Source organism: Trichomycterus rosablanca, chromosome 3, assembly GCF_030014385.1.
Source record: "Trichomycterus rosablanca isolate fTriRos1 chromosome 3, fTriRos1.hap1, whole genome shotgun sequence".
Lineage (NCBI taxonomy): Eukaryota > Metazoa > Chordata > Actinopteri > Siluriformes > Trichomycteridae > Trichomycterus > Trichomycterus rosablanca.
This window is the reverse complement of record NC_085990.1, coordinates 10,276,101-10,292,474: the sequence shown is the minus strand read 5'-3', so window position 1 is coordinate 10,292,474 and position 16,374 is coordinate 10,276,101. Positions and strand designations below refer to the sequence as shown.

General features: G+C 38.5%; 1 protein-coding gene across 1 annotated transcript; it reads right to left on the bottom strand.

The window, feature by feature from the left end:
• Positions 1-1,115: 1,115 nt before the first annotated feature.
• Positions 1,116-15,001, bottom strand: ice1 (KIAA0947-like (H. sapiens)). The gene is made up of 22 exons (XM_062992631.1): positions 14,827-15,001; positions 13,895-13,953; positions 13,085-13,119; positions 12,462-12,480; positions 12,230-12,341; positions 12,053-12,129; positions 11,883-11,920; positions 10,979-11,061; positions 10,800-10,876; positions 10,323-10,360; positions 10,153-10,235; positions 10,025-10,061; positions 9,894-9,944; positions 9,499-9,579; positions 8,997-9,403; positions 5,098-7,764; positions 3,691-3,859; positions 3,425-3,585; positions 2,998-3,188; positions 2,089-2,189; positions 1,888-1,986; positions 1,116-1,503 (listed from the first exon to the last, which is right to left on the bottom strand). Exons 1-22 carry the CDS (start codon positions 14,923-14,925, stop codon positions 1,322-1,324), a joined length of 4,866 nt encoding a protein of 1,621 aa, XP_062848701.1. The 5' UTR covers positions 14,926-15,001; the 3' UTR covers positions 1,116-1,321.
• Between the last annotated feature and the right edge of the window lie 1,373 nt (positions 15,002-16,374).

Genomic DNA, 16,374 nt, shown 5'->3' with positions numbered 1-16,374 from the left:
GCTTTCTTCCAGGTCAGGGTCACAATTTCTCTTACAACAAGAGTCACAAATGAGAGCTTACTGACAAAAATAGATGGCTTTAAAGGGTTATTACACCCCAGAATTACCAGTCACAAAACCAGAACCACAGAACTGAATCAGTAACTTTATGACCCAGTCTTACAAAAAATATTTAATATGAGATTCATAGCAGGACTGTTTCACAAACACAAATCCTGGATTCCTGAGCAACTAAAGTAATACATTCTGATGAGTCCTTTTTTTTTTTTTTTTACCATAAGTCTTAACATTTAAAGAAATTAAAAGAAAGACTTTAGTGGTGGGTTCTGTAGCATGCAGTAGAAAACATTCACTCCAATGATTACTATCATGTAACAGCTTAAAATACATGTCAGCATTACAGGAATATGGGCATTAAACGCTGCAAAAAACAGTCGTGACAATAAAATGATACCCCTGATGATGCACACTGTTAGAATTACAAGTTGTTTGTTCAACACGTGGATAAAATCAAGTTCCTTACATAGCTCCCCAGTTATCACTTGAACAGATTGAACAGATTTGGCCATTTATTAGATCTTTGAATTTGTCACTTAAAGCTCCAGGTCCTTAAGTGACAACTTTAAAGATCTAATAAATGACCGATGCAGTTTAAATCTGATTATTGGGGAGCTATAGAAGGAGCTTGATTTTATCCAGGTGTTTAACAGGTTTTCCTCCTTAAGGATGCTCAAAAATTCCAATACAAATCAAACAGGAATTGCAATGAGAGCATTTTAAAATGTATCAAAGCTGCTCTGAGGCGAATAGTGGCACTACTGCTTAAATAATCCTTTATATTAATATATTTACATCACTTAGCAGAAGCTAACAACTATTGTGACAGAGTACAGTGCAAGCAGTTGTAGGTTATAGGCTTTGCTCAGGTGCCCAACAATTGGTGGTGGAGATTAAACCATCAAGCTTCTGATGACTACTCTAGTATCATAACTGTTGAGCTATCAAAGCCTATATTATTACAGGTTTCCTTTATTTTGTTCACCCACTGAATAAGTCACTCTGACTGAAGAAAAACATTAAATTAAGGATATAATTTGTCAACAGCATACAAAAAATCATGTGCATGTTTTATGTTTCACAGTTTTGCAGAGGTGTAATTTTAATGTTACTCTTACATACAAATGTACAAACATTTACAAATAGACAGTGACCCACATTAATAATCTGAGACCTTGGACAGGAAGACAGGCACACACTTTATCCACCTAGCTTTAAAAACACATTGTGCAAAATAAAAGTCTATTAATGCTGTACAGGTGACTTATGATTTGATCTGACGGCACAGGGAACCGATCTGTGTGATGCAGCTGGTGACGGCTGAAGGGACGGCCTGTGTGGTTTCTCCGCGCCATGATGCCAAGGCTTCCAGAGCATCTTTGGGGTTACATGGTGCAAGATCGTAAGTGGTATAGACGGCAGCGAGCTGCACCTCCCATGGCACCCCTGCACACAGGATATGATGTTAATGCACTTCAAATTGGATAGATTAATACAGCAATACTCACATTTATCCACAAAGGTTTTTCATTTCAACCAGACACACACAACACCTGATTCCACCTGATGAAGCTTCTTACTGGTTTGGGTGTGTTATCGCGTTAGAACGCCATGCCACCAGAGCGCCAAAGAATGTGTTTATTACAACTGGTTTTGTTAATATTTTCCAGATGTGTCAGTGTTTGTGGAAGAGATTGTAGCTAATGTCATCTTACCAGAATTAAAAATAATTTATACAAACTTTATGAACAATAAAAAACAGCAGGTATTTTAAGTTGGATCTTTAAAAGCATTAATACAGAAACATCTGCAGCAAAAAATGGAACTAACCTTCTGTTATTCCGTGTTTACAGAACAGGTTTATGGCTTTGGCAACATTTTCTACAGACTTGCAGAGTTTCTCTTTAATTCCCAGCTGACCAAGTCGACCTAGGAAGGTTAATTAAAAAACAAAAAGCATAAAAACATTGTACCTTAAAAAGACCTTAGAAAGACAATAACAGTGTTCAATAATATTTTTGGTAGACAAACCGATTATTCTTAGTACTGCCGCTACACAGATGTCTCGGACTGGAGTTTGCTGATTTCTTGGTTGTGTCACCCATGCATTCATAACAGGCCAAAGCTCCTTCCTAATACAATAAAAGAAGAAGATTACAGTCAGTACATTATGGATGATGGTGGGAATGTGGTTTGAGTTCTGTAGTTGTGACCAGGTCCTATTCAGAGTACCTCAACTGCTTTGCTATACACTTGGATTGTGCCCATTCTCTTTTGTCATGTCATCATGTGTTTAAACAGAACATTTAAATATGTAAAGCTCTGGTCACATCATTTATTTCTTTTACAATTGCACAGGGGAAATGATATTATTTATTGATCTCTGATGCCTGTCTGAAGCCCCATACACTGAAGGATTGCCTGTACCAAACACCACAGCCTATATGTCCTCTGGCATTAAAAAGTTTTTAGTCATCCAACAACCCGTTTTTCGTCCTCAGACCACTGTGTATGGGTACTCACCACAGCTACCTGTATATTAATATATCCTTTGACCCTCACATGAACAAAGTGGAGGGTGGACCTAATGTTTTGGGTCATTCGTATATAGTGTAACTAAAATAAGCACTGCTCATCAAACATTTACTGAAAGAACATTAATCAATCAGCCCATCCAACCTAGAGTAATTGTAAAATTATAATATACAATTAATTGTATAATGAGTTTTATTAATTAGCATATTTTCTTTTCCAGACCAAAATTTCATGAGTTTTAAGATTCCTCCAGGAATTCCATGACCATAAGAATAAAAGTTTAATGTGTCAAATAAATCTACAAAAAAATCATTTGAAAACAAATCTAAGGTAAAATCATTTGAAAACAAATCTAAGGTAAAATCATTTGAAAACAAATCTAAGGTAAAATCATTCATGCCGTACCCGACAATGTTATCATGCGTCCACTTCCACCCCACGTGTGTGCACAGAAGATCCACACTGAAGATGTACTCCCAGGCTGGGGTGCAGAGATCATCACCATACCGATCGTGTTTCTGAAATTTCACATTCGTGTCCTCGAGGAGTGTCTTTAATGTGCTGCTGATCAGTTCGTGGATGTCGCCTGGAGGTTTCTGTCAAAAAATTAAAAAAATGTTTCATCAATAACCAGTTTTTTATAATCCTAAAATACCAAGTCAGTCAACTTAAATTACCTTTGATCACATTGTTTACAATCTAAACTGATTTACATCTAATTGTCATGCTTGGATTATTTGTTAAACCAGTCCACCTTAAATGTATGACTTGCTTTCAAACCCAGCTGTTTAAATCCTATTAACCAGTGAGCTGAAGAATGGGCTCCATTTACCTCTTTCCAGTGCAGGTACATGCTGAGGTAGTCTAATATCTCCCCCTCTGCTTTCAGCTTGCTCACTGTGTGAACGGCTCGGCTCAGGGCGCTTTCGTGGGACAGCATGCTTGGCCATGTCGACACCATGAATAAAATCAGCTTAGGGGCCTCAGGATAGTCTGCACACAAAGTAATTCTGTTACAACCCCGTAAAAAAAAATATATATATAAACCATTCAAACAGGGGCAACAGTGATTCCTGTTCAATATTAGTACATGCTCACCTTCTTTAAGGACGCTGTAGGCGAGGGCGTGAGCTTTCTGCCAGTCTTGTCTCTGTCGACAAAGGCCTATATATACTCTACACAGGGACTGCAGGACTTCCTGTTTTAAAACGTCTCTCTCTGCTTTTATCTTGGTCAAAATTGCAGATAGAAATTCCTCTGTGCTGGACTAATCAAGACAGAGAAGACAGAATGATCATCATCTTTAAAATAGTGATTTGAATTACAAAGATGTGTTAAGAAATTAATGTTGGGCTGGAGACCAGGTTTAGGGCTTAATCCTGATCTAAAACAGGGAAGGATTCTGTCATTTTACTTCTATGCTTATGTTGTTTTGAACAATTTGGTATCTAGCATCTCATCTCAGCTCATTTAGGCAGGCACACATATAGTTCACAGAATCTCAACCTTGGTTTAAAAACCTTGGGGATAAACTATAATGTAAATTTGTAAGCCATGACTATTTGGTCAACATCTGTGCCTGACCTCACAATGCTGTTTTGACTAAATGAACAAACATTCCCAGAGATCCTTTACAAATAAATAAATTACCAATAATTGTTAAGCACCAAGAAACAATTTTGCAGCTTTTTTTAAGTTGAAAACTTAGACCACAGTCTAGAATACTGGTCCCCAGCACAGATTATTTATTCACAACCCAAATCTGGCAATTCCAAGAGCCTATGGCTACTTTCACATGAAAAGCATTTTGCGCCTTGTTCACTGTGGTGCTTAGTGCAGCGTTTATGCTCTGTATATAATGGCAAACCTGCTTTCTGCTGGCAGAAGCATCAAGCTTAAAATCAATCCACAATATTGACTGACACTATTGACTGTTTATTCACATGAAGATTTGCATAAAATGTATTTCAGTGAAACAGAAATGCTCTGCTGCGTTGTCATTTGAGAACGTGATAAAATTTGAAAAAATGGTGTGGGTTCATGAAACTTTATTGCTTCGATCAAGGAGCACATTAAATATTAATAGAGAGTTACAATGCCACAAGCAATTCCAAGATTAGGAAACGCAGGATCATTATCTACATTATAAACTTAATCTTGCCGTTTCACAACATGGTTTTAATTTACAGTGAAGTAAAAAAGTTCAGGGTTTTGTGAAACAATGAGGACCAGTTTCTCTCTGCCATGTCTGTGTGTCACTTCTGAAATCATATAAACAGTTTGTCTCATTGGCGGTGCTTTGAAAATGTCATCGACAAGCTGTAAAGCCCAGGCGTCAAAACGGTAAATCTGTACAGTGCGCAACCATCAAAGTAGCACAGCGGCAAGATAAGCTGCACCGCCTCACTCCACAGGAAACAATGGTACAGCCAGCCCAAAAAGCAGCCTATGGCAAAGAAACTTGTATTGTAATACATTCACATTTAACAAGACACAATCGGTTACCTGGTTTGAACAGAATTCTGAGATAACGTCTTTTTCTTCATCTCGCAAAGCAGGAATTTGCGATATTCTTCCAAGAAACACATGACTTTTGATAACAGGCAACACATCGAAACACGACCTTTCCAATTTTTCGAATGCATCCCTGAGTTGGGATTGCTTATCATTCATTTTGACATCTGTCTCTCTTTTTTGTTCCTGGTTGTTGCTTGATAAATCTTGTTGGGCTGGTGGAGTAACATTAAAAGCTGCAGGATCAGGTGAACAGGTATCAAGTCGGAGCCTTTTGGCACTTTTTGGTAGTAGTACATTCGCCCCAATTCTTTTCTGCTTCTGTTCTGTCTTGGTAAAGGCCGTGGATGAGGAATTGATGGTTTTATTCCCCGAGATAGGATTGACCGAGGGTGGGGAGGGGCCACTCTCGTTACCAGGCCTGCCGAGGTTTCCACGCAGGATGTTAAGAGTCCGTGCTTGGGCTGAAAGTTCTGGATACATGGTGTCGAGCATCTGCATCGAGTTCTCCTGTGAGGTAGATGGGGATGTGGAGTTTAAGGCTGATGACGGAAGTCTTCCTGGAACAGGAACTGCATGCTTTGGAGTTGCAGAGCCAAACTGTAAGGGGGAAGATGGAACTCCACAGGTTGGTGAAGGTGTGTTCAGACTAGGTGACATCTTTGCTTGATCTTGAAGACCTGAAGAAGGGGAGGATATTGACTGCTGAGTAAGAGAAAATGGGCCCTCTGTTGAGGACCAGGAGGGCTGCCCAATAGGCCTGTTTGGAGTGTGATGCTTCCCAAATCTTGGAGGAGTTGCTGTCAATGGTAAAACAGCTGGAGGCAGCGGTGGACCCATCTCTATACGAACCTTCCCAATTGATTCTTGAGACAAGTTTGTAGTAAGTGCATCTCTGGAGACAGGAGGCAGATTTACATCTTTGTCCAAAGCAGACGTTGGAGTGACAACTGAACATGAAGGACCAACATTCTGAGAGTTACCCTTCAAGTCTTTCTGCTGGAAAGCTGGACCGCCAATGACATCTTCAATTTTGTGACCATGAGATCCAGACAAGTCATCATCCACCTGATGTGCATCAGGGTTTGGTAAGGTGGCTTTCAGATGACTGTCCTTTTTTACCGGCAAAGAGTTTTGAGGAGGGTTTACCAATTCACCTTCATAATTTTTGGCTGGCAGAGAGTTCACAGATTCATTCTTGCCATTCTTGGATGGCAAAGACTTTTGAGAAAGATTCAATAATTCATCCTTCCTTGTCGCTAGGGAGCTTTGTGGTAGATTCACAAGATCATCTGGGTCCTTCTTTGCCAGCTGAGAGTTTTGAAGAACCCTCAAAGATTCTTCTTGATCCATTTTTACTGGAGGGACATTTTGAGGAATCTTCAGAGATTCTTCTTCATCCTTTATTGCTGGAGGGGAGGTTTGAAGCACCTTCAGAGATTCGTTACCCTTTTTTGCTGGAGGGAAGTTTTGGGGGAGCTTAAGAGATTCGTTACCCTTTTTTGCTGGAGGGAAGTTTTGGGGGAGCTTAAGAGATTCGACACCCTTTTTTGATGGAGAAAGGTTTTGGGGCAGCTTAACTGATTCATCTTCATCCTTAGCCTGTGTCTTTTGCTGACTGCTGTCAGTTGCATCATCTTCAGGAAGTAAAGGGCTGCACATACTCCCCATCATGCTTCCCTCTTGTAAACCATCATCAACTTTCTCCATCTCAGGTTCAAGGTAAACATCATCTATGTTTTCAGATTTTTTCCCCTGATTTCGGTCCATCGATTCTTGTGACTTGTTGAAAGAAACATTGGCCACATTTTCAGTTCTCAAGCAAATGCCTCTGACCTTTCTCTTTAGACCAAAGAACTCCTCCTCATCTGAAGATTCTTCAGAGTGTTTGTTCTTCAGGGGCTCTACAGAGGACACACCATTGATCTTAGTAGACGGGGTGCACTGGCCTTGTGCACTTTTGTTGTTCTGATCCTCAGCTGTTTTCAAATCTTCTTCTTTGGTCATGACCTCTGACACAAGGCAACTTCTCAGGGCAACCTCTTCTTCTGGTGCACTTACAGGCTGCAACTCTGGTTCTTTATGATTCAGAGGACTTGCTGAACAATTTTCAGCCACATTTGCTTCAACTCTAGAGATTAACTCAAGAGACTTATCAGCTGTATTTGCATGCTTAAGGTCAGCGTCTATGGGTCCAGGATCTAAACCTTGCCTGGTGACTCCAATACCAGGTGCATTAGGTGTTTCACTACCAAGATTAGACTGGGATAGACTGGTCTGATTCCCATAGTCTTCCGGCTGTGATTCCATTGTGATACTACATTGCTTTTTATTGTCATTCTGTAAACTTGTTGATGCAACTGTACAAGATAGTGCACCCAGCTTCTCCTTCATCTCTCCTAACTCCTCCACTTCCATTTCCTGGCTTTCTGTCTCAGCATTGTGAAGAACCTTACTATCAGAATCAGGAGGAACCAACAGCATCACTGTATTCACCTGGCCTTTAGGTGAGGTATCAGCATATGGAACAACTATTGGTGGTTCTGAAGACCTTTGCTTTTTGAACTTTTCTGATTTTGATGCAGATTGCTGACTTTTTAAACTTTTCCTAAGACTTGATAAAGGCAGGTTGTCTTCATTCTCATCTTTATCCTCAAGCTGAAACAAAGAGCATAGAAACAAACTTTAAAGACAGAGCTGGACCAGAAGAAATAAGGCATGTCAATGACATGTAGACGCAAGCAGCAACAATTCAATACTAACTGCTAAGGTTGGTATTCAAATAGAGAGTAAAGGAGCAGATCTATCACAAACCTCAGTGCAGCTGGGAGATAAATCCACCTCACCCAACAGTGATGTCATGGCAAAATTTAAACACTTGCTGGCAGGTGCATACCCTCTCAATCAACTTTTGACAAGAACATTTGCATAATATTGTGCCTGATGCGCCAATATGAAGGCCAGACTCTGCTAATTTACTTAGCATTTTACCCCATGTTTTACCCAATCCAATAATTGGCGATGCCCCTGTTGCAATTTTGGCCATTTGACCTCCCACATTTAGGCACAGCCAATGGTGCTGTCTGGAATTCGAACCAGGGATTTAAGAAACTGACCCTGTTGCATGAAAATGTGTTGCATTAAACCAGCACACATACCAGGTAACAGAATGCTAGCTATGGACCTTGTCAGCATTGTTAACACTGAACTAGCTCTCAGTTTTAGATAATTATGTTCATGTTACTGTTTTATATGCCATGTTTTGGCTGTATTTCATTTAATAAAGCCAAAAGTCACAATGACATGAAATTCATTTTTTCATAGGTTATTAAAGGCTGTTGGTTAACAGTAAACCATCTACTAAACACAGAAAATTAGCATACCTGCTGAAAATAATCATGGATAATCTATAGCAGACCATACAAATGAATTCAGTGCCAGATGCTGATTGGTAATGACCATACCAAACTTCAGAGTTGAGGCTTTAAAACACAACTTTTCCTACTCACTTTTATACCAACCAGCAATTTCTTTATGTTTTACTTTGTAAGATGGGCATACTGCATCCAAAACAGGGTACAGGGGTGGATAAAACAAGCACACTGTTAAAAAACCGTCTGCTATACATGGATAAACATAAATACAGGCAACATTCGTCTAGACAGTTGATTGGGCACCAGCATTTGTTGAAACACCTTCTATGTTCTTCTCAATTACCAGATTTAAAGATCATTAAAATCAAATGAGAAGTACTGAAGTGTACCACAAACCATTCAGGACATAATAATTAAAATTGGCGAACACTGGCCCTGCTCCTGAAAATCTCATTGATAGCTTATTAATTGATCCATTCCCATTATATAAATTTAATAATCCAAAATTCTTATTACCTGCTCATTAGAAAAATGCATTGGAGACAGAGCTGCAGGTAATGGACTAAACAAGTCCAGGATATCACTCAGATCAGTGTTCCTCCAACTCGCTCCATCTGATAGCTTATCATCGTGATGGTCTTTATTAAGTGATAGATCAGTACAGGAATCACTTTGATGAAGCTCCTCGGAACCCTGGCTCAGTTTCTTCTTTCTGCCTGGTTTCCTGTTCCTCTGGTCTTTACTTGGACTGGTCTTTTCAAGCAAAGAAGGTCCAGCTTTGCTCTTTTGTGGAGATGATTTAGATTCTTTAGTGGGAGTTGGGACAGCCCGCTGTGCAATACAGTTTCTGAATGGACTGACGGGCTGTAGACCAGGTGATGGTCTTGAAAGTCTGACCTTTAAGTTTTGGTTTTCTGTGGGTCCTGTAAAAAGGTGCATATATTAATTAGATTAACATTAAAATCTGATGAATTTTCTGATTTTATTTGGTGTATTAATTTAAATTCAACACAATTACCGTTTAAGTGCAGATGTTCTGATGTTTGGGACACTGGGTCCACACAATGCCAGAGCTCCTGGAGGAGCATTCGAACTTTAGCTGAATACAACAGGAAAAAGAATTATTATATACAATGAATTGCCGAAAGTGTTTGGACACTACAAATTTGTACAGTCATGATTTTTCAACCATTATTTTAAGATGCTTCAGGTTGGTGCAGCAATATGCCTTAAAAACACATCTTAACATCTTACAGCATGTGCAGTAAAATACACTCAATTCAAAAAACAGTAAATGTATAATCAAATTAATTTATTGTAAACACAGACAATACATCAAAAATTACATCAAGGATGCAAGTTGTAAATGGTCCATAAAACACCTTGTAAAAAGATTTATTTAATAATAAATACCTTTGTCTACTTGTGGTTCAGCCTCTGTTTGGGTTGAAGAAGATCTTTTTTCTGAAATAAATACATTTAAAAGTTACAAATCAAAATAAAATAAAATAAATTCTTACTAAATCGTAAGATATGAAAGTTACCTTTAATCAATTCTTTTTCCAATTTTGCAAGTTTTTCCTGTTAGAATATAATACAAATGTGCAGTTACATTTACAAATCCACTCAAAGTTCTTTTTTATTTGCTATTTTATAAAAAAAAAACAGGCACCTGTGTTTTCCAAAAGCTTCCTTCGAGGCTACTGTTTTTACTCTTCAGTACTTGAATTTCATGGATTTGCTTCTGTTTTATGTCTGGGAGAAAAACAAAACTGATCAGATTATAGGGACTACTTGTTTGACACAGTAAACAACAAAGATGAACGTTTCATAAATACAGACCTTCAAGTGCCAAGAGCTGATTTTCAAGATTGCTTTTTCTGCAGAAGATAAAGAAATTAAGATTAAACATTCAAAACACATGGGTAAGATGAAGTGTTGTGCCCTACCCTCCTTTTGCACCCAATCTGGTCATGACCAGTTGGACATCGCTTCTTTTTACCTACTACGGGCGGGGTCTCACAGAGCACAGTATGGCTTGCGGAGAGCCACACACTGTCATCTGTGATCAATCACCAAAGTCCACACAAGGCGACAAGGAACCCTGTTTCAGTCACTGTCCCTCCCCCTACAGACAAACAGCCAATCGTGTGTCCGTGTAGGCACCCAACCGGCTGATAGCAGAGCTGAGAGTTGATCTCGAGAGCTCGAGATCTCAGCACTGGTAGGCTAGCGTGTATTACCGCTGTGCCACACAACCACTCTATGTGCAACTTGTTATTGTTTTTATACTGTCTGGATATTTCTTAAAGCACTTACACAATTAACGTCTTGGCGTTCTGTACTTTCAGATTGTCCATCTCCTCAACCGCCTGCTGACACGACCTGAAAGATTCCTGATCATAAAAATAAATCAAAACAATACATTTAATTTTAGCAATCAATCATATAACATCAAAATAAAAAACAATTATGAAGCTGCACAACAAAATTCAGACCTGAGTTTTGTGCAGGTCATCTTCGAGCATTTTCTTCTCAGATCTGAGCTTTGCATTTTCAGCATTCTGAGTGTTTGTCGTGTCTGGGTGAGAAGAAACGATGAGACATAATGAACTCAAACTAATGCTTTTAAAACCTACAATCAGAACCAGAACAGTTTTTATGCCTATACTATAATTATGTCAAATTTTATGGAAGTGTTTTCATTCACCAAAGTAGAAGCATTTTAATGCAACAAAAATGTTATTTAAACCCTGATGCTCTCTTACACCGATCAGGCATAACATTATGACCACCTTCCTAATATTGTGTTGGTCCCCCTTTTGCTGCCCCATATGCAACAAACTGTGATGCACTGTGTATTCTGACACCTTTCTATCAGAACCAGCATTAACCTCTTCAGCAATTTGAGCTACAGTAGCTCGTCTGTTGGATCGGACCACACAGGCCAGCGTGCATCAATGAGCCTTGGCCGCCCATGATCCTGTCGCTGGTTTACCACTGTTCCTTCCTTGGTCCACTTTTGATAGATACTGACCCCTGCAGACCAAGAACACCCCACAAGAGCAGCAGTTTTGGAAATGCTCTGACCCAGTCGTCTAGCCATCACAATTTGGCCCTTGTCAAACTCATTTAAATCCTCACGCTTGTCCATTTTTCATGCTTCTAACACATCAACTTTGAGGATAAAATGTTCACTTGCTGCCTAATATATCCCACCTACTAACAGGATCCGTGATGAACAGATAATCAGTGTTATTCACTTCACCTGTCAGTGGTCATAATGTTATGCCTAGTCGGTGTATATACAGTTCTGTTCATGTCTGAAAATTTTAATAAATTAAGACAAAGATAAAATGAAAGAGAGTCGAAGTGGATGAAGAGTAGACAGAGATGTCTTACCTTCCGCCTTCTTAAGAGCGTCTTCTAACTTCTCCCTCCTGAGACAGAAAATTCACATTAAAAATACATTAAAAATAAAGCATAAAACACAAAATTTACCCAAATAAAATTTATGTTTAGAATCTGTTATTTTATTCCACATTAGCCACATGCAACATGAAATGTCTTACGCAGCAAGTGCTTTGTTGTTCTCTTCTCTCAAAGTGTCCAACTCCTCAGATTTCTGCTGGTAAACCTTTAAAGCAGCCTAACAAAACAATAAAAATGTATTAATTATACACGCTAACATCAATAAACACAGTGTTTTGTAAAATTAAAAATACCAGAGGACAGGACTGGAAATTCACCTTATTTTCTTCCAGTTCGGTCTTGATGGCCTCGTAATCTGCCGACTGTTTTTCTAACGGACCGAGTTTCAGACGCACCACGTCCAGCTCTTTATGCAAATCGCTGTTCTCTCTAAAAGAGTAAATAAATCCTACACATCAGAACTTAAATGGTTTAAAGGCAAAGGTGAAAATCATATGGAAGCAGAACTCCAAATCACAGTATTAAAAATTAATGAGACAGCATGTTTACCTTTGGGATTTCTGTAGCTGTAATAGCTAGTCAAGGAAAACAGACAGCAGTTTCTCACAAATTCTACAGTACAGTAGTTATATACCCAAAAGGCATAATAAAAACACTTGATATCCAAATATGACAGCGGTACTCACAACTGGAATCAGGACCTCACGCTTATTAATGTATTAAATATTTAAGTTATTATAAATATAAACAACACAGGGCAAAATTGGCTAAAATTCCACTAATTTATCCTTTATTCCACTAATTATTTTTGCATAGAAAAAGATTGGTTTTCATTTGGCTGCTCCCTGTATTTAGGGGGTCTTCCTACCTAATGCAACCCTCCTTATTTTAGCCCTGCTTGGGAGCAGCACTAAGAATACACTGACAAGTGTACTTCCCAATGGCTCTCAGCAGTAGTAGACTAAGCTAATTCACCCAAGTGCCCTACATAAAAGAAGAAGGCTTTACTGAATTTCCCAGTTCCCAGATCATGTCTTACCACCCGACAGTTGGACTGGTCTCATGAATGCGTTTTTACACTAACTTCATCCAGGGGTGTATATGGTACCCAAGGAGTGAATAAGGGTAGATGAATGAACAAAAACAAAAGTAAGCAGGTGTATAAAGGATATCATCACATTTCTCCTTGTACTCGCTTAACAGCCGACTGAAAGAAAAACACAATTATTAAAAACACATTAATAATTCAGTAAGGGGAAAAACTATTTTAATCATATAGAATCATGCAGCGAATGAGAAGAATAAGAGCTCACATCCACATTCATTTAAATGTTTTAATATTTTTGCTGATTTGATTTGAAGTGCCCTTCTGAACCTGAAAGATTTACAGGAACATCACAGTAATCATCAGGCCATTACACATCTCATTTCAAAAGCATATGCATTTATATTAAATTGCTCCCTATTTCCCTTGTAGCTTTAATATCATCCACTTCTCTGGGAAGCCTTTCGACAAGACTTTGGAGTGTGTCTGTGGGAATTTGTGCCCATTCAGTTAAGACTCAGTAAGGTCAGGCACTGATGATGGAAGAGAAAGCCTGGTACTCAATCCAGGTTTAATCCATCCCATAAGGGCTCTGTTTAGGCAACTGGAGTTCCGTAGCACACAAGTAGTCAAACCATGTCTTTATAGACCTCGCTTTGTGCTTGGGGCATAATCAGGCTGAAAGAGGAATGGGAATTCCCCAAACTTTTGCCACAATATTAAATCATAACATTTACCTTATATAGGTGTATTTTTAAAACTTGTAAGCATGAGGAAGAAACAACTAAATTGAAACAGTAGGAGGCGTGTCCACGTACTTTTGACCATATAGTGTATGAGAACAAAACACTGGTATATGTCACAGTTATAATAAGTCTAATCATTTAATCCTGGATTCTGATTATCTCTCAAACACATACAGACCAGCATCACTCACTCTGTATCTATGATCTTCTCTTTTAGTTTCAGCAAAGCAGCCACATATTCCTCCAGGCTCTGAAACACGTTAACACAGAACACGCAATTACACAATTTCATCCATGATTAAAGTTCCTGAAAAAAATATGTTTGTGAAATCTTAAGTTTTTACTAGATCCACTTTTACCCATCTACAGACAATAATGCTTCCACCATCAAGCTTTACAGTATATGCAGTGTTTTTGGATATATTTATTTATTTAATATGATTTTAACAACATGTTTTTCACATGTTGGTTACATTCATGACAGGACAGGTCATTACTGGTTACACAAGTTCATCATTTCAAGTCTTTAATGTCAAACACAGTCATGGACAATTTTGTATCTCCAGTCCACCTCGCATGTCTTTTGGACTGTAGGAGGAAACCGGAGCTCCCGGAGGAAACCCACACAGACATGGGAAGAACATGCAAACTCCACACAGAAAAGACCCGGACCGCTCCACCTAGGAGTTGAACACATGACCTTCTTGCTGTGAGGCAACAGTGCTACCCACCTAGCCACTGTGCCACCCTGTGTTTTTGGATTTAATGCACCTTGTAGGGTGACACTTGTGTTCCAGCTGCTTTTAGGTTTTCTGTCCAACCTTGGCTTTAAGACCACTGTTCCATGCTCTTTGTAGTTACACACAATAGTTTGTAGAGATATTTTAGAAGCCTTTAGTTAAATAAAAATAGCTCCAAAATACTTCTCGTGATGATCCACTTTAAGACTTCTGTACTGAGCTTTCCAGTGTCAAACTAGCCCTATTTACATGAGTACAAAGAAGTCACAAGATGTCATATAGACTGAAGGAGTCATAATAAGGCCATGCCATCGAGTGAAATGACATTGTGTGTGTAGGAGTATATTGTGAGGTCTGAATGTTTACATGTGTACAGAACTCACCTGGTGTAACACAGTACAGTTCTGACAGGTTCCTGTAGTGGCTTCAGAAGCAGCCATTCCTCCCGCTCCGGACTGATTCTCTCCCGGCATCATGGTCATAAAAAATCCCCAAAACGACAAACGAATCCTGAATCTCACAACTTCATTAGCACAACATCGCGGCCATCAAAATATCGTTCCGTGGAGTGAAAACGATCACTACACGCGGAGAGCCAGGACCTCAAAGACAGTAAAGACCCAGGTTGTGTCCCAAACCACGTCTTATTTACAACATACGCACTAGATAGTGTGGTTTATCATTTGATAACACTCATGTGTGAAACCATTCTGTTAAAACTAAAGCTGACTTATTAAATCACACAAGGGAATGCGGTTTGTCTGAGTTGGATTTGTGCATGCTAGTATATGTAATGCGGTCATATTACATAGTGCACTTCGTACTTAGTAGGGAGGGGAACTTTATTTAGAACGCAGCCCGGTTTGACCCGTTTAAAAACGCCTGATTAGAATGAGTGTACTTCGCTGTGTTTGGTTTTACAGGTCTGGCTAAACTGTATTATCATGTTATAATAAAATAATAATTTTATTTATACAATACTGTAGTAAAGATCAATATGATAGTTTAAAAATGTATTATTTAATGAGGTAAATGGCAACCTAAATAAAAACGCGGGTATTTTTACACACAAAGCCGACCCTCTTTTTATGATTGGCTGGTTGTTCAGAAGAAGTCATTCGGATTGAGTGACGAAACGTATCTCTACAACAAACTTGTGTCCAGATGAACTGATTCTATGGCTTCACCACCTTTACATTACAGATATCTGTAATTCGTTTTTGACGAGACATATTACTTAATTAAGATATCTCTAATTACATTCTGACTAGTATAAATGACGTAAGATTTTACCGTTGAGTTGTATGGAGGCTCCAGTTCAAGATATCTGCTATTAATTACTGACTATCTCAAACGTACATTTCAGATATCCACAATTAAAGTATGACTAGTCATAAAGTAAATTACAGATATCTCGATTTTAGTTCTAATTAGTCATAATTGCAATTAAAGATATCTTAAATGGCCTCATTATTTAAGATATCTAAAACTAAGATCCGATTAGTGCAAATTAAAATGCAGATATCTTGAAAGCAAATAATGACTAGGCAAAACTAAGTTAGAGATATCCAGAACTGTATTTTTGACTAGTCAAAAGTCCTTTTAAGATATCTCCAAATAAATTAAAGATATCTTGAACATTTTCTCATCTAGACTGCTTTTGTATATCGGATATCTGTCTAGTCAAAACCTCACAGATTTACGTAGCATTTTAGCGCCATGATTTTTTGTGCTGCAGCTCGTGCTCGACAGGAATTAAAAATGGTTTTACATCAATAAAAGAATTCACACAAGGTTTTTAAAAGATTTATTTATGAGCCCTGTACAATTATTACATATTTATCAATCTTCACTATAAATAAATATATATAATGCATGTAAAAAAAAAAAAAAGTTTGTAGTAGGTGAGAGAAATGAATGTGTGGTTTGAC